Consider the following 27,838-nt stretch of genomic DNA (forward strand, 5'->3'; position numbering starts at 1 on the left):
ATATTCAATACTTAAAGATGCTTTATCCACCTCACCATTTACTTCCACATGCTGAAATTCTTAGCCCTGATAACAAACTGATACAAGTCTGTGGGCATGAGACATGGCAGGAGATGCCACAGGAGAAGCAGCAGCACACCACCAAGGGAAAATGCCAGGTCACATTTACACACAAGATTCACAAAAAAGAAAATCTGAATTTAAAACAGTAAAATGGGGCAGGAGTTAAAAGCACTTGCTGTTTTGCCAGAGGGCTAGAGTTTGGTTCCCAGCATCTACATCTCACAACTGGGTTCTGCAGGCCCTGCACACACATAAGATATCACTTACATACTCAGGCACATATATGTATATATAAAATAATGAATAAATAAACCCTTAAAATATATAAAATAAAAATTCAACCAGCAAACAACTCCTATATGACTCCTCCAAAAACCAGCAACCCTATAGTAAAGACCAACAGTGAATACAACTTGAAATAACTTCCAAACAAAGAATTTTTAAGTAACTTTTTTCTTTTTTTTATTGGATATTTTCTTTATTTACATTTCAAATGTTATCCCCTTTCCTGGTCCCCCCCTCCCAGAAAGTCCCTATCCCATCCTCCCTCCCCATGTTTCTATGAAGGTGTTCCTCCACCCACCCTACTCCCACCTCCCTGCCTTCAGTTCCCCTACACTGGAGCATCTATCAAGCCTTCATAGGACCAAGGACCTTCCCTCCCATTGATGCCTGACAAAGCCATCCTCTGCTACATATGCAGCCAGAGCCATGTGTACTCCTTGGTTGGTGGCTTAGTTCCTGGGAGCTCTGGGGGTTCTGGTTGGTTGAAATTATAGTTCTTCCTGTGAGGTTGCAAACCCCTTCAGCTCCTTCAGTCCTTTCTCTGACTCTTTCATTGGGGACCCCATGCTCAGTCCAATGGTTGGCTGTGAGAATCGCCTCTGTATTTGAAAGGCTCTGGCAGAGCCTCTCAGGATTCAGCCATATCAGGCTCCTGTCAGCAAGCATTTCTTGACATCCAAAATAGTGCTGGATGAATATTTGGTGACTGTATATGGAATAAAACCCAGGTGGGACAGTCTCTAGATGGCCTTTCATTCAGTCTCTGCTCTATACTTTATCTCCGTATTTACTCCTGTGGGTATTTTGTTCCCCTTCACAGAAGAACCAAAGCACCCACACTTTGGTCTTCCTTCTTGAGCTTCATGTGGTCTGTGAGTTGTCTCTTGGGTGTTCTGAGCTTTTGGGCTAATATCCACTTATCAGTGAGTGCATACCATGTGTGTTCTTTTGTGATTGTGTTACCTTACTCAGGATAATTTCTAGTTCCATCCATTTGCCTAAGAATTTCATGAATTCATCGTTTTTAATAGCTGAGTAGTACACCATTGTATAAATATGCCACATTTTCTGGATCCATTCCTCTGTTGAACAACATCTGGGCTGTTTCAAGATTCTGGCTATTATAAATAAGGCTACTATAAACATAGTGGAGCATGTGTCCTTATTACATATTAGACCATCTTCTGGGTATATGCCCAGGAGTGGTATATCTGGGTCCTTAGGTAATACTATGTCCAATTTTCTGAGGAGCTGCCTGACTGATTTCTGGAGTGGTTGTACCAGCTTGCAATCCCACCAGCAATGGAGGAGTGTTCTTTCTCCACATCCTTGCCAGCATCTGCTGTAACCTGAGTTTTTTATTTTAGTCATTCTGACTGGTATGAGGTGGAATCTCAGGGTAGTTTTGATTTGCATTTCCCTGATAACTAAGGATGTTGAACTTTTCTTTAGGTGTTTCTTGTCCATTTGATATTCCTTAGTTGAAAATTCTTTGTTTAGCTCTGTACCCCATTTTTAATGGAACTACTTGATTCTCTGGAGTTTAACAACTTGAGTTCTTTGTATATATTGGATATTTGCCCTCTATCGGATGTAGGGTTGGTTAAGATCTTTTCCCAATCTGATGGTTGCTGTTTTGTCCTATTGACAGTGTCCTTTGCCTTATAGAAGCTTTCCTGTATGAGGTCCCATTTGTCAATTCTTGGTCTTAGAGCATAAGTTATTGGTGTTCTGTGAAGGAAATTTCCCCTGTGCCCATGTGTTCGAGGCTCTTCCCCACTTTCTTCTCTGTAAGTTTCACTGTATCTGGTTTTATGTGGACCTTGATCCACTTGGACTTGAGCTTTGTACAGAGAGATAGAAATGGGTCAATTTGCATTTTTTTTGTTTTTGATTTTTAAATCCATGCAATAGACAATTTGTCACAGTGTATTTTATAACTAAAAACAAAATTTCTTGTACAATAAAGCCAACATCAAACTCCTTGTTCTTCAGTTTAACACATAAAAACATTAGTATTTCTTTTAGGCTTATGAGTTTGTGTGTGTGTGTGTGTGTGTGTGTGTGTGACTCCCTTCTTTTGTTTTTGTTGTGAAATTATTAATTCCTTGTGTTATCTTGGGTATAGTTACCCTCCTTGTGTTCAAGTTTTCCTTATAGTATCCTCTATAGGGCTGGATTAGTAGAAAGATATTATGTAAATTTAGTTTTGTCATGGAATATCTTGGTTTCCCTATTTATGCTATTTGAGAGATTTACTAGGTATAATAGTCGGGGCTAGCATCTCTGGTCTCTTAGGGTCAGCAAGACATCTGTCCAGGATCTTCTTGCTTTTAGAGTTCCTGTTGAGAAGTCAGGTGTAATTCTAATGGGACTACCTTTATATGTTATCTGGTCTTTTTCCCTTAGAGCTTCTAATATTCTTTGTTCTGTACATTTAGTGTTTAGATTATAATGTAGCAGAAGAATTTTCTTTTCTTTTTGACTGTATGACACTATTTATTAAAAGAAAACTCGGAGTACATATGTACTCATGTCTAACAGTCCAGGTGGTTTGAGAATGTCTTCTTTTTTTTTTTATTCGATATATTTTTATTTACATTTCAAATGATTGGCTTATGAGTTTTAAAGCATTGTACAACATTAGTGACTCTGGAGTCATTTAGGAAATGCTAACAAATTTAGAATCTTCTTTTCTTTGATGGTTGCTTCTTCCATTATGTGTCATTAAACAAGTTTCTGCCTGTATGACCAACGTTTATCCCATGTCAGAACTTGGATAAGTTCATTCATCCCATCTTTGTATATAGAACAAGTTTTAGTTTCTTGTTAAGTCATCTTCACAAAAAATGAATCTTCACAGAGATGTGAAGTCCTCCTCTGGATGCTCATGTTGACTCTAGTGACACCCGTGGCCAATATCTCAGGGTCTGTTTGTTACTTTATACTGTCAACTCATCTCTCACAGGGATCGCAAAGGAACACGACAGTCATTTTGCCTCTTCCTGAGACATGAAAACATAGAAATACCAGGGGACTCAATAAAGTTTAAAAAACATTCACAGCCTATCCAGCCTTGAGACACTGGGGAAAAGTATCCCACCCTATGAGCAGAAGACATAAGACACTAGGCCTGAACTACATCTTTGCTTCTGTACTGTGGTGTTACAGAAGTCATCTCTTTGAATTTTGTGGAGAACCCTAGTGAGTTTGTCAGAAAACATCCCTTAGATAAATGGAAACACATCTTGAGAAGAAGCTATAAAATGACATTTTTCTCTTATTACACATAGACAACGGTTATAAAGGGGTGAGTGGGATTCAATGACTCTCTGGTCTCAAAGGCAGTCTGCTCTTAGAATTCCCTGATGCCTTTAAATGGTGGTGACCAGATCGATGCCCCAGTGTAGGGGAATGGCTAAAGGTTTATGTGTCTTGTTGATTTTCTCAAAGAACCTGCTCCTGGTTTGGTTGATTCTTTCTGTACTTCTTTGTGGATTTTTGGTTAATTTCAGCCCTGAGTTTGACTATTTCCTGCCTTCTACTCCTCTTGGGTGTACTCCTTCTTTTTGTTCTAGAGCTTTCAGGTATGTTGTCAAGCTGCTAGTGAAAGCTCTCTACAGTTTCTTTTGGAAGCACTTAGAGCTGTGAGGTTTCCTCTTACCACTGCTTTCATGGTGTCACATAAGTTTTAGTATGATGTGTCTTCACTTTCACTAAATTCTAAAACTTCTATAATTCTTCATTTCTTCCTTGAGCAAGTTATTGTTGAGCAGAGCGTTGTTCAGCTTCGATGTGTATGTGTGTCTTCCATTGTTTTTGTTGGAATTTAAGACCAGCCTTAGTCTGGGGTGACCTGATAGGATCCATGGGATTATTTCAATTTTCTTTTCATACATACTTACTGTTACTTATCCTTCCTCCCTCTACATCCTCTATTACTGTCTCTTCCCTCCTCACCAGTTAAAGACCCCTCCCTATTTTTTCCACTTCCCCCTTAATAATATCTGTGTCTCTGTATCCCTATCCGATAGTCCCTTTTAATTGTGTTGGGTCCTGCAGTTACATCAGGTTATATATTCACATTTGATGATTCAAAACTAGGAGCCACAAATAAGAGAGAATATGTGATGTTTCTCTTTCTGAGTCTGAGTTCATATTTTCCACCTCCAGCTGTTCACCTGAAAATTTATAAGATATTTTTACAGCTAAATAGTATTCCATTGTGCATATTAACACATTTCTTTTATCCATTCATCGGTTGTAGGATATTTAAGTAGTTTCCATTTTCTAGTTATTGTAAAGAAGCAGCATTGAATGTGACTTATCGCATATCTGTGATGTAGGACACTGAGTCTTGGACATCTACCAATGAGTGGCATGGCTAGGCCTTATGGAAGATCTACTTTAGCATTCTGAGAATTCTCTAAACTATTTTCCACAGTAACAGAACCAATTTATACTCACATCAGCAGTGAATAAGGTTATTCTTCCTCTGCAACCTTACAAGTGTTTGTTGGCAGGTGTTTTCTTGATTTTCATCCATTCTGATGAAGGTAAGATGAAATCTTGGTTGTTTTAATTTGTATTCCCTAATTGCTAAAATTGCTCAATACTTTTTAAAATATTTCTTAACCTACTTTGTCTTTTTTTAATTTAATCTTTTTATTTATTCATTTATTTTACACTCTAGATTTTATTCCCTTCCCAGTCCACCCCTCTGACTGTTCCATATCCCATACCTCCTCCCAGGCCCCGCCTCCTCCCCCCATCTCCATGTGGATGTCCCCATTCCCCCATCCCCCATACCACCAGACCTCTAAACTCCCTGGGGCCTCCATCCTCTTGAGGCTTAGGTGCATCTTCTCGGACTAAACCCAGACCCAGCAGTCCTCTGCTGTATGTGTGTTACGGGCCTCATATCAGGCTGCCTGGTTGGTGATCCTGTGTCTGAGAGATCTCATGGGTCCAGGTTAATTGAGACTGCTGGTCCTCCTACAGGGTTGCCCTCTTCCTCAGCTCCTTCCAGCCTTTCCCTAATTCAGCCACAGGAGTCAACAGTTGTCCATTAGTTGGTACAAATAACTGCATCTGACTCTTTCAGCTGTTTGTTGGGTCTTTTGGAGGGCAGTCATGATAGGTCCCTTTTTGTTGGTGCTCCGTAGCCTCAGTAATAGTGTCAGGACTTGGGGACTCCCCTTGAGTGGATCCCACTTTGGACCCCTCTCCATTTCCATCCCTGCAGTTCATGCATTCTTTTGAGAACTAAATTCAGATCCATAGCCCATTTTTAATTTGGTTATTTGCCTTTTTGTTTGCATATTTTTTATTTTAGTACCTTGATGGTTTAATTAATTTATTTTTGTAATGTATCTTGAACTCTGGAGCTGCAGTCCCTCCAGTGTTGTTCATTTTACCCATAGCTGATGTGGGGATAACAAGTCTTTTGTGCTTCTCTATGATTGTAAGGATTTAGTGCCCATTTCTGTGAAGAATGTTGTATATATTTTGATTAGGTTTATATTGAATCTTTACATTTCTTTTGATGGGATGGTCATTTCTCAATATTAATTCTACCAATCCATGATAATAAGACTTTCAGCAGGGCATGGTGATGCACGCCCGTAATCCCAGCACTTGGGAGGCAGAGGCAGGTGGATTTCTGAGTTTGAGGCCGGCATGGTCTACAGAGTGAGTTCCAGGACAGCCAGGGCTACACAGAGAAACCCTGTCTCGAAAATACAAAAAAAAAAAAAAACTTTCCATCTTCTAATGTGTTCCTCTGTCACTTTTTGGAGAGAGTTAAAGTTTTCATTGTAAAGATTTCTGACTCCTTATTCATGGGTGTAGAGGATTGAATTGTTATTGTTGGGTTGGGTTGGGTTGGTTTGAGGTTTTTTTTTTTTTTAATTTGTTGTTATTTTAAGGCTACTGCTAATGTATTGTGTGATCTCCTTTTCAGTATGTTTGTAATTGGTATATAGAGAAGCTACTAGTTGTGTAATTTTATTTTATATCCTGCAACTTTGTTGAGGACTTTGATTGTTGGTAGTTTCTGATAGAATTTCTTATGTACAATATCATATCATCTGAAAAGAGGGGAAATTTTACTTCCTTTCCTATTTGTATCTTAGATTTTCTTCTCTTGTCTTTTCCTCCAGCGAATCCTTCAAGTACTACACTGAAAAGACCTGGAATGGTAGATAGCCATATCTCCTTCCACAATGTAGTTCTGGGTTGCTTCATGTTTTTCTTCTTTTAGGGTAATGATAGCTGTGTATTTGTTTTATATAATCTTTATTATATTAAGGGATGTTCCCTCCAGTACTACTCCATCTAGAACTTTTGCCCTCAGGGCTTGTTGGGTTTTATCAAATGCCTTTTCTGCCTCAATTGAGATGATCATGTGATTTTTGCTTAGGAATCGGTTTATATTATATATTACATTTATTAATTGTGCATATTGGAACCATCCCTGCACTTCTAGGATAAAACCAACCTGAGCATAGTAGATTATCTTGATATAAGCCTACATGGCGGCTACTTGTATATATATTCAGTAGTAATATTGATCTGTAATTTGTGTGATTTATTTGTTTTCTTTGTTTTGCAGGTTTTGTTACTGTTGGGGGGGGTTGTTTTGGGGTGAGGTTTTTTTGCTTTTTGGGGTAATATTGCTTCATTGAACAAGTTTCAAAGTGAACTTTCAATTTTTATTGTTTTATATAATTTTAAACTAGAGTTCTTCTCTGAAAGTCTGGTAGAATTCTACAGTAAATCCACCTGGGCCTGGGCTTTGTTTTTAATTAGAAGATTGTTATTACTATTACTACTTCTAATTACTAAGAGTAATAGTTATTACTATTACCATTACTACTATTATAATCATTATTATCTATTATATTACTGTTTCTATCTCCTCTTGTACATCTGTTTAGATTTTTACTTCTTTTTGGTTTAACTTTGGTATTTGATGAATCCAGAGATTCATTTACTTCCTTCAAATTTTCCAACTTAATGAAATACAGATTTTTAAAGCATTTCCTTATCTGAATTATTTTGGTCTATTAGACTATTGTAATGTCTGTTGATATTTTATATCTTCTCCAAGAACAAGCTCTTAGAATCAATATTCTTTGTATTATTTTCCTCTGTTTCTATTTCATTAATTTTGCTTTGATATTTATTATTTCTTGCTATCTACTGAGTGTGGGTTTGTTTTGTTCTTCCAAATTCTTTGAGTTGCATCGATAAATAATTTATTTGTAATTTTTAATGTATTGTTATAGACTTCCCTGTTAGAGATGCATTTATGTGAGTCCCAGAAGCTTAATTTTCATTTAGTTCCGGGGAACAATTGATTGTAATTAGGCTGCTGCTGAACTCTGACCCCCTCCCCCAGCCAGAATGTTACAGATCTTTTAAACTTGAAAACCACAAACATCTGTGTCAAGTTACAGTCACACGTATTTAGGGATGTTTAGGATTTAGGAGGTTCCTTATGAACATGACTTTGTGGTGCACCTATCCTGTTCCCGTTGGTTGGGTTTATTCAACTCTGGCAGGGTGACTTGCCTAGCATTCATGTCTCAAGTTGCCAACCAGGTTGTCAATTACCCACGGAAGTCTTGGGAACTTAAGTTTTATTTGACCCCTATTCAGAATGGAAGTTTTATTCAAAATGGCTTCAGTTTGGTTCCTTCTTGCATTTCTTGGTTTCTTCTTTGATCTATCAATCATTTAATAGGAAGTTTTCTTTATTTCCATTAGTTTATATACTTTTTAGAGTTTTTATGGCTGTTGATTTTAAGTTTTGTTGCATAATGGTCAAATTTGGGATACATTGTGTTAATTAATTTTTTTCTGTATTTGTTAAGGCTTGTTTTGTATTCTAGCATATGGTCTATTTTAGAGAAGCGTCCATGTGTTGCTGAATAGAATGTGTATTCTTTGATGTTTAGGTGAAATATTCTTTAGATATCTGTTAGGTCAATTTGAAGTAAGATGTCATTTGATCCTGAGGTTTCTCTGTCCAGATGATGTGTTTATTGGAGAAAGTGGAGTGTTAAGATAGACTACTATCATTGGTTTTGTGTAATAGTAGGTTCTTTATGGAATTGAGTACACCAGAAGTTAGCATTTATGTTTAATATTATAATCTTTGCCCTTGATTAGAATGAAGTGCCCTTCTTTGAGTCTTTTGATTAATTTTAGTTTAAGTCTATTTGTCAAATATTGGGTTGACAACACCTGCTTAATTCCAGATTTCATTTGCTTGGAATATTTTTTTTCATTTTAAGGTGCTACCTATCTTTAAATCTAGATGGGTTTCTTATAAACAACAGAAAAATGGGCTTTGTTTCTTAACACATTCAGCTAACCTTGTCTTTTGGTTGGAAAATTGAGACCATGGCTGTTTAGGGTTATTATTTAAAGATGTGTATGGCTCTTCTCTGAGCAGGTGGGGCCCCCTGGGCATCTCCCCACCCCAGACACTTCAAGTCTCTGCAAGGCCATGTGCTTCCTCCCCCAGAGGAGGCCAGTCAAGGCAGCCCAGCTAGGAGAACACATCCCATGTACAAGCAGCAGCTGTTGGGACAGCCCTTGCTCCTGCTGTTTGGAACCCACATGAAGATCAAGGTGCACTTCTGCTACATGTGGATGGGGACAAAGATAATTGTTAAGATTATAAGAATAATTATAATCGTTCCTGAAATTAGATGTTAGTGGTTTTTAATTGTCATATTTTTTAAAGTATAATATTATCTTTGATCTTCTAATATGTCAAACACACAGAATCATCTGATACAAACAACTAGACAGTAGTTGTTAAGTAATGGTTTGCCATCAAATTGTAAGGACACTAAAATGGGTATCAAATGTATGGGTACCAAAATTAGACTGATCCTGTATTAAGAAAAGCTAGAGTCGCTGGGCAGTGGTGGCACACGCCTTTAATCCCAGCACTTGGGAGGCAGAGGCAGTCGGATTTCTGAGTTCAAGGTCAGCCTGGTCTACAGAGTGAGTTCTAGGACACCCAGGGATATACAGAGAAACCCTGTCTCAAAAAACCAAAAAAGAAAAAAAGAAAAGAAAAGAAAAGCTAAGCCCTTTTCTCTCCACTCATTCCCCAATCACCCACCTCCCATTTCTCTGTCATGGTACTCCCCTACAATGCTGGATCAAGCCTTTCCAGGACCAGGGCCCTCCCCTTCCTTCTTCATGGGAATCATTTGATAATTGTGTCTTGAGTATTCAGAGATTCTGGGCTAATTAATATCTGCTGAAAGGGGAAAGCATTTGGAATATAAACAAAGAATATAGAAAAATAAATAAATAAATACATTTATTGACTTTTCATATATATATATATATGAAAATATATATATCATCGGGGGAAAACATGAAACAGTAGTTTTAATGATATTGTGCATAAAGCATTTTGAAGGTTTTGAGATTACCGCCATTATTTTCGTGTTTTCTCTTAGGTTATAGATAAAATACAGGAGCTTGCAAATGCCAAGCACATACTCCACCACTGGAATCCAACCATCCCCCATGGGGCAAGATTGAGTGGTATGGAGTTTTCCACTTGTGGCACCTGGTCAGCACTTTTTTTCCAGATTTTGGAACATTTCAGATTTCATGGATTTTTGCATTAAGAGTGTTCCACCTGTATCTAAATCTAAAATTTGCAGCCTCTGTATTAAGGAAACCTGATAATGGTTCAGAACCTAGGGCTTTTAGTAAGGGTAACGAGAAATAACCCTCAGGAGTAGAAAGCCAGTCACATTCTTAACCTAGAGGACACAATGACCCAAGAACAGTCTTGCCCTTTGAAACAGTGTCCTCAAGGTTCACTGGTAGCCACAATGGGAAGCTAGGCCCCTGCCAGCCTCTGACCAACAGACCCATGCTATCCATGACCTATAGGACCTATATGACCTATAGGACAAGTGAGGTCCCCATGGTCATGGGTCACATCTCTTACATCCTTGAAAGCTCTATTGCTCTCCTCTGCAATGAATAAACATCAGAATGAAAGGGAAAAAAGAAAAGAAAAGCTAGAGTCTCTTTACTTATCTCCAAAGTACTCCTGTATTCTCTAAGAATCCAGAGTGACATTAAAATCATGTTTTCATCCACAAGTTGAAATTCTTAATGTTCTCTTCACTCATTTTAGCTTTGTTTTTTTTTTTGTTTGTTTGTTTGTTTTTTAGTTCTGAGCAAGACAAAGAAGAATGGATCAAGGTACCTCTTTTATTTTATTTTTGATTTTTGGACCGCTGTGCCTAAGAAATGTATACACTGGGGCCTGGAGAGATAACTGGGTTTAGTTTCTAGGACTTGTATGGTAGCTCAAAACTATCCATAACTCCAGTTTCAGTGATGCAATGTCTTCTCGCCTCTATGTACACCAGACATACATGTGTTGTAAAATACATATGCCAGGAAAAACACTCATAAAATAAATTTTTTAAAATGAATATATACATATTTAGATTTTTTAATATATAGTATAAGTTCATTTAATTTTACAGGTGATTCTCATTATAGTTATTTATGTGATAAACATATCTATTAATGTGTGAATGATACTGTAATATATATTTTGTATTTAATTTACATCCTAGGCCCTTCAAGAGAGTATTGATGCTTTTCATCAAAGGCATGAAACCTTCAGAAATGCAATTGCAAAAGAAAATGACATACCCCTAGAAGTTTCTGTAAGTTACTTCTGAAGTTAACTTTAAGATCTTTCATCTCTTATATTTTCAAAAGTGCTGTCTAATCATTTCATTAACAAAACTTTTCCTTTGCAATCCCAAAATAGGTTGTTAAGAAATAATGTCAGCCTCTCTGAAGTGTCTAGAAGTGCTTTGAAATTTTTACTTCCTTTCCTAGATCTTGCGTATTAGAACGTAATTTGAACAACATTGATAAAATGCTATTAAAAGGAATGATAGGCTTGGCAGTAGTGGCACAAGCCTTTAATCCCAGTATTTGGAAGGCAGAGGCAGGCAGATCTCTGTGAGCTAAAGCCAGCCTGGTCTACAGAGTGAGTTTCAGGACAGCCAGGACTACACAGCGAAACCCTGTCTCTAAATAAATAAATAAATAAATAAATAAATAAATAAATAACAACAAAAGGAATAATTGTTGTTCTATTAAAAGTTATCCTGTCTTTCCCATTTAGACTGCTGAGCTGGGCAAGCGAGCCCCGAGATGGATACGTGATAATGAAGTGACCATGTGCATGCAGTGCAAGGAGCCCTTCAATGCACTGACCAGAAGGCGGCATCACTGCCGGGCGTGTGGCCACGTAAGTGAGGCTTCTTCATTGTCACAGTTGATGGGAATGCTGTAGGTGAAATAAAATCATCAGCCTCAAAACAGAACATCATTAACAATCACTTAGTTAGGAAGTATGCTTTAGAACTAACTATATGCAAAGTACTGTGCTGTCCCATGAAGAAAAAGAATATGGTCAGCAAAATAACTCCTGGCTTCATGGCTATTACATTGTGAAGAAGAAATAGATAAGAATTTGAATAAGTATGCATGGAATAAGAACGACCCAGAAACTCATAAACCTTCAAGCCTAGACTTGAAACAAAGTCAACAGAACATATTGCGCTGCATCTATGAAGGTATGAAGTAGTCATCAGAAGCTATCTGAGTGCTGCCATATGGCTGTGCCATTTCCTCTGAGATGTGGGACCAGGGAGGAGGTGAATGGCACGGAGGGCAAATGACTTTTAGAGATCACAGAGACACTCAGACTGTCACAGGCATTACTAAAATGCTCTGAAGTGTTCAATATCTTTAGAAATGTTCTTCAGCTAATAAAAACATAACTTTCACTTTACTTTCACTTGAATGTATGAATAAATATTTCCTAAATCTACTTGTCTTAATTATTCCAAACCCTAATTATTCATTTTGAAAATCCTTTTGAAATTAAAGGTGGTTTGTTGGAAATGTTCTGACTACAAAGCTCAACTTGAGTATGACGGTGGACGATTGAACAAAGTTTGTAAAGACTGCTACCAGATAATAAGTGGATTCACAGAGAGTGAAGAAAAGAAGAGACGGGGAATTTTAGAGGTAAAAATAAATAGTGAACTCTTGGTATTCTTTTTGTTTTGTTTTGTTTTGTTTTGTTTTCCCTTCCCTTTTCCCTCTTGCCCTGGCCCTGGCTCACTCTGGCCCATGGTTTTTTTATTATTAATATTATTATTTGTTTCTCATTATGGATGATTGTGAGCCACCATGTGGTTGCTGGGATTTGAACTCATGACCTCTGGAAGAGCAGTCAGTGCTCTTAACTGCTGAGCCATCCCACCAGTCCAAGTATTCTTAGATGACAAACTTTCTTTGTTATAAGGATGCAAATAATGTGTCTTACTTGTTTTTGCTTTCACATTCAGGATAACCATGAGCTGGAGACATACTTTTATTTTAGTTTGTTGGCCTTTGACTCCTGCCTGATTATATAGAAAGGTGGGATGTACAAATTAGTGCTTGGTTTGTTTGGGGTTTTTAATAGAAAAACTTTTGATTTCATTGCATTAATGATGAAAACAGTGCATGAAAATTTTCAAATTTAGAATAAGTCCTATTTTATTTCCTAAAATAGTAATTCAGCTTACTGTGTTAAGGGAGCCAGTTTTTATGGTCATGTAATAGCCAGGGAGAGCAGTTTCATGAGTGCATCACTGCTAAAACACATCTCAAGCAAGTCTGACTCATAATTTACAGTTAGTTCAGGCTCCACCAACAAACTTGAAAGTAGCTTGTACCAAAAATTGATTTACCATTGAAAGTCATGTGTTGACAAAATAAGGTATTTTGTATAAGTCCTTGTGGTCAAATCACCTACAAATAGGATAACTTTTTTTTTGCATCCAAAGTCATAAATATACTTAGTTTATTAATAATGTTGAAAATCAATACTTGTGTACGGACCTGTTACAAGCAAATATTCAAAAGTCATTTGCTAGCTGAGAAAAGCTCTAAAACTTCAATTGAGGTTAAATTATAAGTCCACAAGCCAAAACTGTACTTCTGAATATATACAAGGATATAGATATTCCTTGTATTACAGCCTGGATGAGGCTTTCATGGTAGGAGGAATAGGGAGATATTCTCCACTGGATTCCAGAGCGAATAGGGAGATATTCTCCACTGGACTCAAGGCTTTCATAGAAGCAGCTGATTGGTGTGACAAAGTACAATGAGTATGACACTGTATTTTGTCAATTGAAGATTCAGGCTGCATAGATAAAATAAAAAAATATTTAGCTTTTTGGAAAACCTTATGCTTGGGGAAAAACCATGAATTGGGTTAATTTATGTGATCACATAAAATATGTAGCATCTTTAAGTAGAAAATAAGCAAGCCCATGCACACGTAGAGCATGTCTGAGCCTCACCCTGTGCCAGCTATGCACTCTAGTACAGTAGTCAAGCTTTCTGTAAGTAGATTGACTAAAACATTTTTTATAGGCCAAGAGGCCAAAACAAGGATTTTACAGAGTATTTTAAAGGAGGAAATCATTTTTATTGACAAAACTTAAAGTAACTCAATGTACTTGTAAATTTTTTTCCATTTTTTGTAGTGTTTATGTATATATATTGCCTTCTTGCCTGGTGTGTGCACACATGTTTTAAGTCATATGGGCACACATGTGTTTGTGTATGGTTAGGCTCATGACTGATATCAGAAATCATCCTTAGTTGCTCTTCCACGCTACTCTCTGAGGCAGGCCTCTCAGACAATCCCAGAACTCATAACTGTGATATAGCGATGGTGGCCGCCTGCTCCCAGAAGTCCATTATCTCTGCCTTCCAAGGCTGGAATCATGGGCAGGTCGCCATGCCTACCGTGCATCTATGTGGGTCTGTGGGACTGGAACTCCTGTCTTCACGTATGCAGGGCAACTTCTAAGCCATCCCCTGAGCCTTTAAGATTATTTTTATCCTTTCAAACATGAAAAAAAAAAGATGTATTGATTTCATGTATGTGAGTACACTGTTGCTATCTTTAGACATACAAGAATAGGGCATTGAATGCCCATTACAGATGTCTGTGAGCTACTATGTGGTTCCTGGGAATTGAACTCAGAACCTCTGGAAGAGCAATCAGTGCTCTTAACTGCTGAACCATCTCTCCAGCCCTCATTTCTACTTCTTAACTATGATTTTGCTACTGTTGTGACTCATAATGTAAATATTGTGATCATAAAAAGAGAAACAGGTGTGAGACTATGTTCCATGGGCAGTGTAGGGGGAGGGGTACCTCAGCAGGCCCATGCCGAGGCATTCCCTTTCCCCCGAGGGACCACATGCAAGATGGTAGAGTATTGAACAGAGTTTATTCAGGGTATGGAGAGGGGGGTTAAGGGGGTAGTAGAGGCAGAGAAAGGCAGGGAGAAGGAGAGAGTAGAGAAGTAGAGGCCAGCCATGACCATGTGGACAGAGGGGGGAGGGGAGAGGAAGAGAGAAGAGCCCAAGAGTGCAAGAGAGAAGCTAAGAAAGTCAAGAGAGAGAGGAGGGGCAAGCAGCCCCTTTCATAGTGAGCCAGACCTATCTAGCTATTGCCAGGTAACAGTGGGGAAGGGCATACCACAGAATCCTAACATTCCTCCATTTTGGTCTAATTAAAAAAGAAAAAAATTAGAAAGCGCTGATGGCAAAGCAGGAATAGGGTCGGCGTGATATCCGGCTGCTTCATGTTGAAATTGGGGGCGACATGTCTTTGGAGAACCTAGAGGAATGGGTATGGGGGATGTCTGTCCAGTCTTAGGAGAGTTGGCTGCTTCCTTGCTGTCCAGGGTCTGTGGAGCCACTTGAGGATAGGTCAGAAGTACAGGTCCAAAAGAAGCTGTGTCTAAGAGTAGATTGGAGTATCTAAAGATTGCTTCTCTGGAGCCTTCTTGGGTATAGCAAGGGCCTAGACTTGACAAGATGCTGAAACACATTATTACTGGTAGGGAATAGGACTAAGTTCATTTGGGAGAAAGATTTTTTTTCTTAAGATGTATATTTGAAACCCAGAGGAATCCCACCCTTTAGAATAGAAAGCAAATGGGAAATTGGGGCAGTTGTACTTATCTGGATGGAGCCTATTTGGTCCATGAGAGAGGTAGATCTGAGTAGGTTTCTTGTAGCTAACAAGTTTATAAAAGAGACAACATGAAATGACATGAACAGTCTTTAAGATGAGTCTTTTGTGAAGCAGAAGGAACAAAATTAAAAAGTTGGATACTATAGTAGAATATTTTATTAGAGTTAGGTAAATTTATAGGAACTCGGATAATATTAGGGCAGTGGCACAGCAAGAAGAGGAAATGTGAAGCATTGAATGGAAACAGAGTTTAGGTAAGGAGATAACGGTCTGGCTGTCAATGTAGTCAGAAGTCTGAGAATAAACAATAATTTAGAAGCTAATGTTATTTAAAAAATGACAGAGTCCAGTAGCCAACAGTTCTTTGTGGTCTCCACAGTAACTTGGGCTATCAGTCTGGCTTTCAAGTGCAGAAGACGCAGGGCTTTTTCTCTGTGGAATGGATGTGCATAACATGAGAAATGGCTCACCTTGGTCTAGCTAAGTCATTTGACTTGAGTATCCTATTTTGTCCACTATGTATTTCAGTGATTATCATATCATACACAATCTAGGCAGCATCCCGTAGCCACATCTGCTGAGACCTCATGGGAGAAACTGTTAGAGGCTTTTGGTAATTCTGTCTTTCACCAAATTTAATAATTAACAAACTTCAGACAAGATTGAGCAAGGGATAGAATAGCAGAAGTCAAGATAGAATAGGAATGAGAATCTTAAGTAACTTTGACAGGCTGTGTAGATAGAGAAAACTATATTGTTTTATTAGCAAATAGACATATGACTAGGACCAGAATAAGAGAGCTGGCAGTAGTGGCATAAAATCGTGGTGACGGAAAATGAGTTTGTCCAGGCAGATTTAGGCCTGTGACACAAAGTGAACGCGCAGGCTATGGGAACAAGCCAGGGGTGTGGGAGCACGGAGAGGTAAGGCTTGGGCCTTTTCCATTTACCAAACTGCTGGTGGTATATGTGAAGATCTCTTAAAACATATGGCTGAAGATAATTTAGTGCCCATTGGGTGGGACAGGAGTTACTGGGTAATCTGTACCAGCATCCCAGAGAACTTCCATTAACATGGTTACAACCAAGCTAGAAATTCAGGTCGTTACGAGGCATTTCTAGGGTCATGGTGGCGACGTTTCCCAGAAATGTCAGAAATCAATCCAACCTAGTACTAGGAAATTTCGGTGGCTGCCTGAACCCAAAGGGATTTAGAATGCTTTTGAGAAGAGAAGTCACCCAACAGCCAATGTCCTAACTTATAGGTCAGTCAGAAGACCAGTCTTAAGAACTGGGGCATTGAGACACCAAACTCTTAGCCCGAAAGATGCTGGCCAGGCCTAGGTTCTCTCTTGTTGACTGGAGAAACTCCCTGTCAATCAATATGGCAGTGTGTGTGTGCAAGCTTCCGCAGTCTGGTAGCAGAAAATGTGGGCCTGTCTGACGGAGGCCGGGGGCTAAGTGGCAGCAGCTCCTGGGGGAGCTTCCTGTATGCACGGGAGCAAGCAGGCACTCCGCAGGTCAGGCTTGTGGGTCTGCTCAGCTGCAGGGCGGAACTTCCTACCAGCAGCCGGAAGTCGAGGCCCATGTGGGCGGGGAAAAGGAAGGACCCAAAGTAGCTTGCTTGGTATCCTAGTAATGTATTAGTGGCCTGGCCACATGGCACCACAGTGCTGGTAGCATATCATCAAACAGGCTGAGAGTTGCCAGTCCGGGGAGACAAACACAGATTGGAGGGGGGAAGGGCAACAGAGTCCCTAACATGGGAGAGCCAGGAACCAGATCTCCTTTTCAGGTGGCTGGACTAGCAGACCGCAAATGAGAGGGAGGGAAGTGGGGAAAATCTAAACAACAACAGACTGACCCAAAGAAAAAGTTCTAAAACGAGGATCAGTGAAAAACTGAATGTCTCCCATCCTCAAGGACAGCACAGGGGTAGCTCCACGCTCAAGAACTCTCCCCTGGGACTATGTGGAAGGGAACTGATGGGAGCTTACTGGATCTGGGCTAGTGAGCATGGATCTCTTGTGGTCTGCTAAGATAGGATGTGAACCTGCAGAGTTTCTAGATCTGAGTCACATTGCACCAATGTTATGATCATAAAAAGAAAAAGAGGTATGAAAATATGTTCTATGGGTGTGTGGGGAAAGGAGGTGCCTTAGTGCGTCCATGCCTAGGCACTCCTTCTCCCTGAGGGACCAGACTCACAAGGGTATAGCATAGAATAGAGTTCAGGGCATAGGGGGGGGGGGATTAAGGGGGTAGTAGAGGCAGAGAAAGGCAGAGAGAAGGAGAGAGGAGAGAAGTAGAGGCCAGCCATGACCATGTGGAGAGAGGGGGGGAGGGGAGAGAGAAGAGCCCAAGAGTGCAAGAGAGAAGCTAAGAGTGTGAGAGAATAAGAGAGGCAAGAGAGTGCGGGGCGGTGGTGGCGCATGCCTGTAAATTCCAGCACTCTGGGAGGCAGAGGCAGGCGAATTTCTGAGTTCGAGGCCAGCCTGGTCTACAGAGTGAGTTCCAGGACAGCCAGGGCTATACAGAGAAACCCTGTCTTGAAAAAAACAAATCCAAAAAACCAAACGGGGGGGAGGGGGCAAGAGAGAAGCTAAAAAAGAGGCAAGAGAGAGAAGAGGGGGCTGTGGGGTGGAGCTTAGAATCCTAACAGTCAATATCTGTGTTTTCTTAGGTCTTAGGTGGCCTCTGTGAAAGGGTCATTTGACACCCTAATGAGTCATGCCCCACAGTTGAGAACTCCTTCTCTAGAGTAACAGAACTGGCAGAATGAGTGTGTATGACACAGTACAAGCTGGGTGTGGAAGAGGCTGACAGAACCTGATAGTCATTCAGTTTAGTACCTCATAGACCAACCTGTCACTGAAGGCCTTCCTTACAAGGCTGCTGATCTTCAGCCCAGGTTGGAAGCCAAGCAGCTAGATTCCAGAGTCAGCAGAAATGGCAACAGCAGTAACAGTGGAGAGGACACCTTCCCCAGCAAGAAGTGAAGCACTGCTCTCCCTCGGGCTGCTCGTGACCTGAGCTACTGCTAGTCTGTCTCGGTTAACACCACATCCGCTTGGGCTAACAGTCAAGATAAACTACCACGAGTACCATAAAAAGTCAAATTGCTTTGAAAGTCTCCATTGTTATTTTGTTGTTGGTTTTTGTTGTTGTTGCTGCTGCTGCTGCTTCTGCTGCTGTTGCTATTGCTGTTGTTATCTTGAAACAGTGTCTCGCAAAACCTAAGCTGGCCTTGATTTTAGCCAAAAGTGACCCTGGTCCTTTTCCCTCTGCCTCCCAAGTACTGGGGTATAGGTATACAGTTTGTGTTTTGTAGTTTCAAGAGTTTGAAAAGAAAATGTAACCTTCTGGCACTGACTTATATTTTTACTGCTAGATCTATATTATATAAAAGTCTACGTGTTTAAATTTTATTTTTAATTTTATAAATATTAATCAGTTGGGATTTGTTTGCTTTTTTCATGTGTAAGTGCCTATATTGTGGCCTTGATTTAAACTCTGACCTTTTTTAGAACTGTTTGCTGACTGCTCATGTGAGCCCATATCTGTGGCACAGTCAGGCCACACCATTAGCTCCCTTCCATCCTGCAGACAAAAATGAGTAGCGCTCCCCTACATAGGAAAAGCGTCTAATAAAGCGTCTTAGCTAAATGTTTCTGGTTCCCAATATCCAGTACTTAATATATTAGTAAGCAAAGGAGAAAGCTAAGTTGCTTTTCAAAAGTTTGCTCTAGTGAAACTAATTACCTTAATACTAAATACTAACACATCCTGCCTTTTTGACTTTATATTCTTACATTATTGGAATATTAGAGCTATAGGTTGAGTGCGTTGATTCAAGCTGACTGAGCTTGAATTCTAGCACATCAAATTCTAAGTATGTATTCTTTGAGAATCTGATTAAAAACTCTGAGCTTTAGAAACAATGAAAGCACTTGTCAGTGTTGATGTGAAAAAACCAAATCTGTAAACAGTCAATAAATGTTGACTATTTAAGTACAAAGTCTAGTAATATAGAGTTAAAGATGACCTCAAAATATTTTTCTTTCATCCTGATAAACAAAAACTAGTAAATATAAATATACCTTTTTAAAAGGCAACCAAATGATACATACACTGTACTTTATAAATATTTCCCTTAAGGCATGTTTCTTCCCCATTTGATTCATTGTGCTTATTCTTTCTCTCCATTGTATTTTCTAGATTGAATCAGCAGAAGTATCAGGAAATAGTGAGGTGTGCAGTTTTCTCCAGTACATGGAAAAGTCAAAACCTTGGCAGAAAATATGGTGTGTGATCCCCAAGCAAGATCCCCTTGTACTATACATGTATGGCGCTCCTCAGGTAACTAAGCCGTGTGTATTTGAATGGCATGGTGAGGACAGTGTGTGGAAACCAACCCTCAGGAGAAGAGCTCAGGCAGTGTCACTGTGGCCTACCCACTCCTAAAATAAGGAAAAGTTGATTTTGTTGATTTAAACTGACAGTTGTTATAGTTGATTGTTATATACTTGATAAGTCATTATCTGTGCTGATCTCTTATTCTTACTTAGTGGATGTGAGAAAAGGCAAGTTGACTAGGGAGCGCAGGAGTGTGTGAGGAGGAGACAGAGCACAGGGAGGTGAAGAGGGAAGCCAGCCGTCTGTGAGGAGTGGGGTACTCGGTCACTTTGTGTTGGTTTTATTTGTTGATAGTACTAGATATATAAGGACAAAGCGGTTGAAAGGAAGGAGTCTCCATAAATCCTGGGGTAATAATACTCAGTAACAAGTTTTTGTCACCCATACGTACAGCTAAGCTGGACGGACACCTGGGGTCAGCTCTAATGCTGGTTTAGCTTCTAGTATAAGCCAGAACATGATATATAGATTGTTTTGCTTTGAAAGTAAACAACACTTTTTTTAGAATTATTTTTTAAAGATGTATTTATTTTATGTATATGAATGACTACACTGTCACTGTCTTCATACACACCAGAAGAGTGTATTGGATCCCATTACAGATGGTTGTGAGCCACCATGTGGTTGCTGGGAATTGAACTTAGGACCTCTGAAACAGCTGTCAGTACTCTTAACATCTGAGCCATCTCTCCAGTCCCTAAAAGTGAACATCACTTAAACCAATTATGCATTCATGAACTTTAGAAACATAATGTTTTAAATTTGTCAGATTTTAGCCTCATCCTACATCAACAACTAGAAAACAACATTTTTAGAAAATCCCTAAAAATGCCAAGGTATACTATTCTACTTTGCTGTTTTCCCTGACAATAATTATGATGAATGAATCATTAAGGAAAATATGGTTTTTAATCTTAGTAATGCTTGCTAGCTTTAAACATTGAGGTTATTGTTATTTACCGTCCATCTTGGCGTTTCGTTAACTGGAGAACTGCATGGGCTTTGAATGCGCTTCCCTCAGGAGCGAGCTCTGCACCAGTACAGTTTTGCTCATCTGGGTGTCAGCTCGACTTCCTTCATTTTCTTCAGGCAACACTGCTGCTGACCCCATAGACAGATGCTAAAATCAACCTTTGTCCAAAGAGTATTCGTGAGTAAGGAAGGATCTTTGAGACAGTGGTCAGGGGAGAGCTTGTAGGAGCAAGGACCACATATACCTATGTAAGAATATGTCCTTAATATGTCCATTGTCTTTTCCTAGGATGTCAGAGCCCAGGCGACCATCCCCCTCCTGGGCTACATTGTGGATGACATGCCTAAGAGTGCGGATCTGCCACATAGTTTCAAGCTGACCCAGTCCAAGTCTGTGCACAGCTTTGCTGCAGACAGTGAGGAACTGAAACAGAAATGGCTGAAAATCATCCTTCTAGCTGTCACAGGTGAGACACCAGATGGCCCAAGTGAGCATCTAGCCACCTTGAACAACCTCCCTGGACCCAAGAAAATGTCCGAATGCTAAGCTTCAGGATGCCAGTGTGGAGTCTCAAAAAAAAAAACCCCACATAGCTCAAGACACCCCAGCTCAGCTCAAGACAGCCCAGCTCAGCTCAAGACAGCCCAGCTCAGCTCAAGACACCCCAGCTGTTCTGCCTCACCTCTTAGCCCTTTGCATTGAGAAATATGGTTTCATAAACACGTCTCTTAGGGACTTCCTTCATATGTTTATATGTAGTAAAATCAGTGTGCAGAGCCATTTTTCTGTTGAAGTTCTGAAATAATATGTAAAATGGAACCTTTTTGATAAGCTATTCCTTAACTGTATATTTGCCTTGAGAGGGGGAAAATTTTTATTTGATGGAATCACTACCTGGTTATAATGAGCCTTTCATTTAAGAAATCCTTCATGTCTTGTTCACATGTAGGACTTGTAACAGTGTGAAAGATATACCTCTGTGTAACCAAAATAGATCTATGGTAAAAAGTACAGGGACAGTTTATAGTATTGTATGAACTTGTCTAGTTTGTAAGTCTCATGCTACGTAAATAGTTTCTGTTCTTATACAACACAAAAAATTATAGGTTCCCAATGTTGATACTTTTTGACTTAATATAATACTTGTTTTGTAGAATTTCTCCTAATAATAAAATATCTACAATACAAATCAATTTGTCTGAATATAATATTGAAAATAAGTATGAATATGTCAGCTTTTCTCTTCAGCTTTAGTTTTGTTTTCACTCTGGTTAATTTTTAAACATAAAACCTATTTTATTTCTAAACTTGGCAGTGCTCTAAATTTAAGAAAAATTGGTAATTTATGTTGAACTGATTAGAATCTAAGTGTATTGATATTTTTATAGTAAAAAACCAGTAATTTATGTGGTGTCAGATATAGTTTGAATTCCAGCAGTATTTTTAGAGTACTATTTTTCTTTTGCTCTGTACCTATTTAAAACAGTGCCTCTCTTAGAAGGTGCTATTAATTCTTATTTAGATAAAAGATCAGAGTTTAGTAAATATTAACTAAACATTCTTATTTTTAACTACTCTATTATTCTCAACTTAAGTGCACTTTGGTCACAGAGATTAAAAAATGTATGGTTTATTTTACATTTTATAATAATATAATTGTCATCGTAATATAAGTCAACATATACAAAAACTTCCTAAAACTTGAACTGTGTGAGACATCTGACCTATACAGCCCCGGGATCTATGGAAGACATTGCTTTGCTGTTTCCTGTCCTCCTTTCCATGGGCCTGTGATGGACAGGTAAATGAGGACCACATAGTGAACACAAGGTGACTGGTGAGCTTTCTGCCCTTCAGCTGCAAAGCAGAGCTCATGTGTGTGCCCACTTATCTGGGAGAAGAGAGCAAAGGAAATTCATGCTTAATCATCACTAGAAAAGGCAGCCAAAACCAGAATTTCAGAATCAGTGGTGGTAGGTTTCTATGCGATGGAAGCATTAAAGAAACCGCAGAATTGTTCTCCCGGTTTATCCCACAGACTCTCAAATGAACTATGGCTGTCTATTAGGGTGTTCTTGTGACTAAAATCTTATGTTGAGTTGACTGTTTAACTTAATATTTTTCTCATATTAGAGTTTTTTTCTTCCTTTTCCATTCTCCAAACATTACCATTTTTACTGTACTGTTTATTAGGAGTCCATAAGAATGTCTCCACTATACATGATCTTTAAGGGCTACACTTGAAATATAGAGTACAATTTCTTAGAATTTGAGACCACCACACATTTATACAGCTCATGGTACACAAGAAACATCTCTTGTTTTTCCTATTCCAAAGGAGTAGGGAAACCAATTAGGTTGCTTTCTTCCATGAAATACCAGCCATGACCATTAACATTAAACCATCTATTTAGAATCGCTAATGGGCAAAACAAAAAGCTAACTCTTTATTCCCTACTAAATAAGAGTCATACAGAAAGAAATTGTACATTGTTTCTCTTTTCTAGTTGTCAGCATTGATACTATGTTTGAGTGGGAGAAAAGAAACCAGGTGTGAGGGGGTACCTGTTGACAAAATTAAACAATACCTATACATCTTACTTTATTTTTCATATTTCAAAAAAAGAAAAGCAGTAAGTATGTAGAATGACTATCAGAGTAAGGATGACTTTTATAAATATAAATAGAATGAGTGGGCTATTCTCACTTAGATTTATGTCAGATTATTTAAAAAAAAAAACTTATTTGCTCAGCAAAAAAGACTACATGATTGCCTACCAGAAAATTCTTGAATAGAAGGGATATGGTTAGATAGTCAGTGTAGTTTAACTTAGATTATTGAAAGGATACTCATAAAAAGAATGTTACCATGCTCCTAGTGTTCATTCAGTAAGGAGTGTGAGTCCAGATGAGGGTCTTCTCCAGTTACCACCTTTCCTTCTCCCCACACTGAGCCAAGCACAAACTGCTTTCTCCATCTTGCTCAAAATAACCACAAATACTCATGTAGGGGAAAAAGTAATAGAATAAGGTTAGTTTGTTATTAAGAACTCAAACCTGGGGCTAAGGAGAATTCTATTCCTGTCAGATCTCCAGAACCCATGTAAAGGCCAGGCAAGCAGGGGCAACACAGCAGAGGTGCGGCCAGGAAGTCTTGGTGAAGGTGCTTTATCCAGGCGAGCTAGAGCAGCGATTACAGAAACAGCAGGTAACTTTGCCTCAATGCATGAGGTAGAGAGGCACCAAGGAGGTCACCTGACATCAGCCTCAGATACGCACATATGCACAGTTCCCTAAATATATGTGGCACACATGCATGGACAGCATGCATGCACATACATATTTAAAAAATTAATTCAAGTGGTTATTAGAATACCTAACCTCTTTTTGAGATAATTGAGTTTCATGATAAAATGAGCCTGATCCTTTCCTGATCAAATAAATGTTTCATATGGTTCTTAATTTTTTTATTTTCTCTAAATTAATGCGTTCAAAAGTAATCTTTAAGAAAAGTGTCCTTCCTTCAAACTTAAGAAAATATTTATTTGGTAAAATTGTTATTCATTCAAAGCATTTCAACTTTCGATTTAATTGTTGCTTTTGTTGAAAGTTTACCATTTGGTAAAGGTGAGGTGTGGTCCATGCTTTTATCTAAAGTTTTATGTGGACTTCAATAATGAAAAATGCCACTAGTCACTTTTGTAATAATGCCAAGCAATAAAATTCTCCAGGTATGAGTTTATGCCAAAAGTTTAACATGAAGGTCCTAAGCTACAGCACATAGAGAATCAACTTCTGAGAAGTTATATGATAATCCAAATTTCTGAGCACAGGAGTAAGAAGGAAGGAGTCATTCCATGGCTTTTTTTTTTTAGAATTGTTCATTTACTTTATGTATGTAAGTACACTGTCACTATCTTTAGACACATCAGAAGAGGGTATCAAATCCCATTGCAGATGGTTGTGAACCACCATCCATAACCAACTCCAATGCTGGGAATTGAACTCAGGACCTCTGGAAGAACAGTCAGTGCTCTTAACCGCTGAGCCATCTTTCTAGCCTTGTGTTTAATTTCTACAAAGGCTATGTATTGTGAAGCAGTTCATCCTCTCTGCTCTGTTTTATCAGCTGGATTGTACATTTCTGTGAATTGAATTCAAGATAAAGGCTGCCATACTGTCTTCATTGGATTACCTACACCATTTTTTTTTAATACAGGAATTAACCTTGTAAATATTCCCTGTGGAATTTTCTAAACAAGAGTATCTGTTGCTATCAGAACTGTTTAAAGCAAACGATAATTCCATGGTACTTCAGGGTTGTTGAAGAGCCACTGATGCCTTCTAAAATCCTCTACTCAAAAATACTTCTGGAGCTCATGATTCTGGTTTTTGTTTTTTGGTTTTTGTGTGTGTGTGTGGGTTTTTTTTTTTGTTTTTTTTGTTTTTTTTTTTGGCAGAGATGGGTAGTTTGGGTTTTTTTTCCTCCTCTTGGTTGAAATGGAAGGGGTTTCCCTTCTTCAGTATTTTCAGATATCATTTGTTTATTTCTAAAGCTTTAAGTTATTTAGAGTGTATTGTCTGCAAGGCATTCTTAATCATGATCTCTGTCAGTGTGTCGTCATGGCTAATGAGCATGAATAAGAGCAAATCAATTCCTGGAAAGCTTGGGTCTTATTTATCTCTGTTATTGTAAGAGTAAGAGGTAACGTAGCTTTCCTACATCACATGATGTTCATGTCAATAAGTCTAAGATAAGCACATGGTATATATAGTCTAAAATTTGAAAGACAGAACAATCTTAGTGTTTTCTTTAATGTTGTGATCTTCAAGAATATAAGAACTGAGGCTAAAGAGTTCCTCTTATTAGAGTTATGTTCACATCTGTAGCAAATCCTGTCACTTCTTTGTTCTAAGTTTCATTAGAATCAATTTTTTTATTTTCATATAACTATAAAACTATAGGTTCCCTAGATTTAAAAAGAAACATTAGACAACTAGATCTATCTAAAAACCCTGTCTGTGACTTGATATGTATAAATGTAAAATTAATCCTCAATTCTCACCAAAGAACAAAATGTTATGTAAATTTTAATTTCAGTATTGTAACAAAATGACTCACATTTTTAATGTTAGAATTCATCTTTACCTAAGCCTGTCAATCTTGGTAGGTTACAGGAAGAGACAATGTTGGTTTTGTTGCAGGTATAGAGAGAGCACTGAGCTTAGCAACTGAAAGGAATGAAAGACGCGGGATAAACGGGCTGGCTACTAGTATCCATGTGAACCGCTCAAGGGAAATAAGTTAGAAAATATCTATGTACTCATTTGTTGATGAAATCCTTGTGCTCGGACTTTGACCCTGGCCTCTAAATTATACATGATATTATCTTATCATTATGTCTCCTTTAAGCTTTTATAAAATAATTTCATTATATCAGCCATTTTCTGCTTCTATTTTACTCTAAAATCAACTTTCTAAGCTAAGGGAATGGCCAAATGCTGTGACTTTTCTGTATTTCAAGATAAAATAACACAAGGCTTCTACAAGATAGGTAATTGTTGGAGGTGTAAGTCACTGAAAGTTACATGAAGATTATACCTTACCCTAAAATTTATTGTGGTCAATTTGATAAAAAATTAAATCAAATTTTAGTATATTTTAATAAGTGAATAATAAATGCATCAAGTAAAGACAGACCATATAACCCATTATGATGACAGAATTACATTGTGTATTATGAAATATTAGGACTCAAATATATAATAATCATTAGCATATAATCATTCATATATAAAGCCAAACTTGTATTTCATATTTTAAGAGACAATTAACTGTATTTACAAAATAGGTATTATTTTGATTTTATTTCTTTTGACTTGTTGACTGAGTTTCAAAGGGCACATCAGAATTTTAGAGTTGATGCTAATGTGAAAATATAAACATCCCTATTTTGCAGCAGTGTGAATGTACAATACTTAGACATGCTGTATATATAGTGTAACATCTGTATATGTTGATCATAAAAGCAGATAATCAAAAACATAAAATTAAACCTTTCAATTCTTGTTAAATATGAAATATTTGTATCTTGTAAATAAAGACATACTTAAATTGGTTCTGGAGCCTTGGGTGTTATTTCCACCAGTATTATATGTATTCAGTATACATGATTTTGATTTTCTGATCAGAAAATTTTCTGATCAGGTTATTCCAATAGCATACTGGCACTTCTGGTTTCTAGTCATCAAATAAAAACTAAAGAAAATCCTAAGAAATGTCACAAGAATACTTTTCCAGCAATACCCTGAGCAGAACTTGGGTACTAACTCTGTACCCAGTCCCACATCACGCAGAGGGAGGTCAACTTCCAGGTACTCTAACATGCCCAGGACCATAGTGTCATAGGTGAGGAGGGCAAAACATTAGCCCCAACACTAGAGAGGAACTGAGACCAGCGAGATCCAGAGATGCAGGAACCCTGCCAGGCCAGTGGCACCCTGAGGAGGTACCCTGAGCAGACCTCAGGTGTTAGCTCTGCACCCAGTTCCACAATATCCAGAGGAAGCTCAACTCCTTAACACACACAGGATCACAGGATCTCAGGAGCTTGATCACACCAGGATCTTAGAATCTCTAAAGCATCTTGACTCCCAGAAGCTTTGACATACCCCAGAATACTTCAGGATTACAGAAAGAGCTAGACTCTAAGGAGTTCTGACACAAGCAGGATCAGAGGAGATACAGGCTCCAGTCAGGTACAGCAAGGGCAGGTAGCACTAGAGATAACCAAATGGCAAGAGGCAAGCACAAGAACATAAGCAACAGAAATCAAGGCTACTTGGCATCATCAGAACCCAGTTCTCCCATCATAGCAAGTCCTAGATACACTATCACACTGGAAAAGCAAGATTCAGATCAAGAATCACTTCTCATGATGATGATAAAAGACTTTAAGAAGGATATAAAT

General features: G+C 38.5%; 1 protein-coding gene across 4 annotated transcripts in view; it reads left to right on the forward strand.

The window, feature by feature from the left end:
• The window catches only part of Fgd4 (FYVE, RhoGEF and PH domain containing 4), a 185,739-nt gene extending 164,260 nt beyond the window's left edge, over positions 1-21,479 (forward strand). For all 4 annotated transcript variants that reach the window (XM_052158297.1, XM_052158298.1, XM_052158299.1 and 1 more), the window contains 6 exons: positions 10,569-10,599; positions 10,983-11,075; positions 11,546-11,671; positions 12,316-12,456; positions 19,697-19,837; positions 21,156-21,479. In XM_052158297.1, coding sequence (XP_052014257.1) covers positions 10,569-10,599; positions 10,983-11,075; positions 11,546-11,671; positions 12,316-12,456; positions 19,697-19,837; positions 21,156-21,413 — 790 coding nt within the window. In that variant the 3' untranslated portion in view covers positions 21,414-21,479. The remainder of the gene's footprint in view (positions 1-10,568; positions 10,600-10,982; positions 11,076-11,545; positions 11,672-12,315; positions 12,457-19,696; positions 19,838-21,155) is intronic.
• The last annotated feature ends 6,359 nt before the right edge of the window (positions 21,480-27,838 follow it).

This window comes from Apodemus sylvaticus, chromosome 15 (genome assembly GCF_947179515.1).
Source record: "Apodemus sylvaticus chromosome 15, mApoSyl1.1, whole genome shotgun sequence".
Taxonomy (NCBI): Eukaryota; Metazoa; Chordata; class Mammalia; order Rodentia; family Muridae; genus Apodemus; species Apodemus sylvaticus.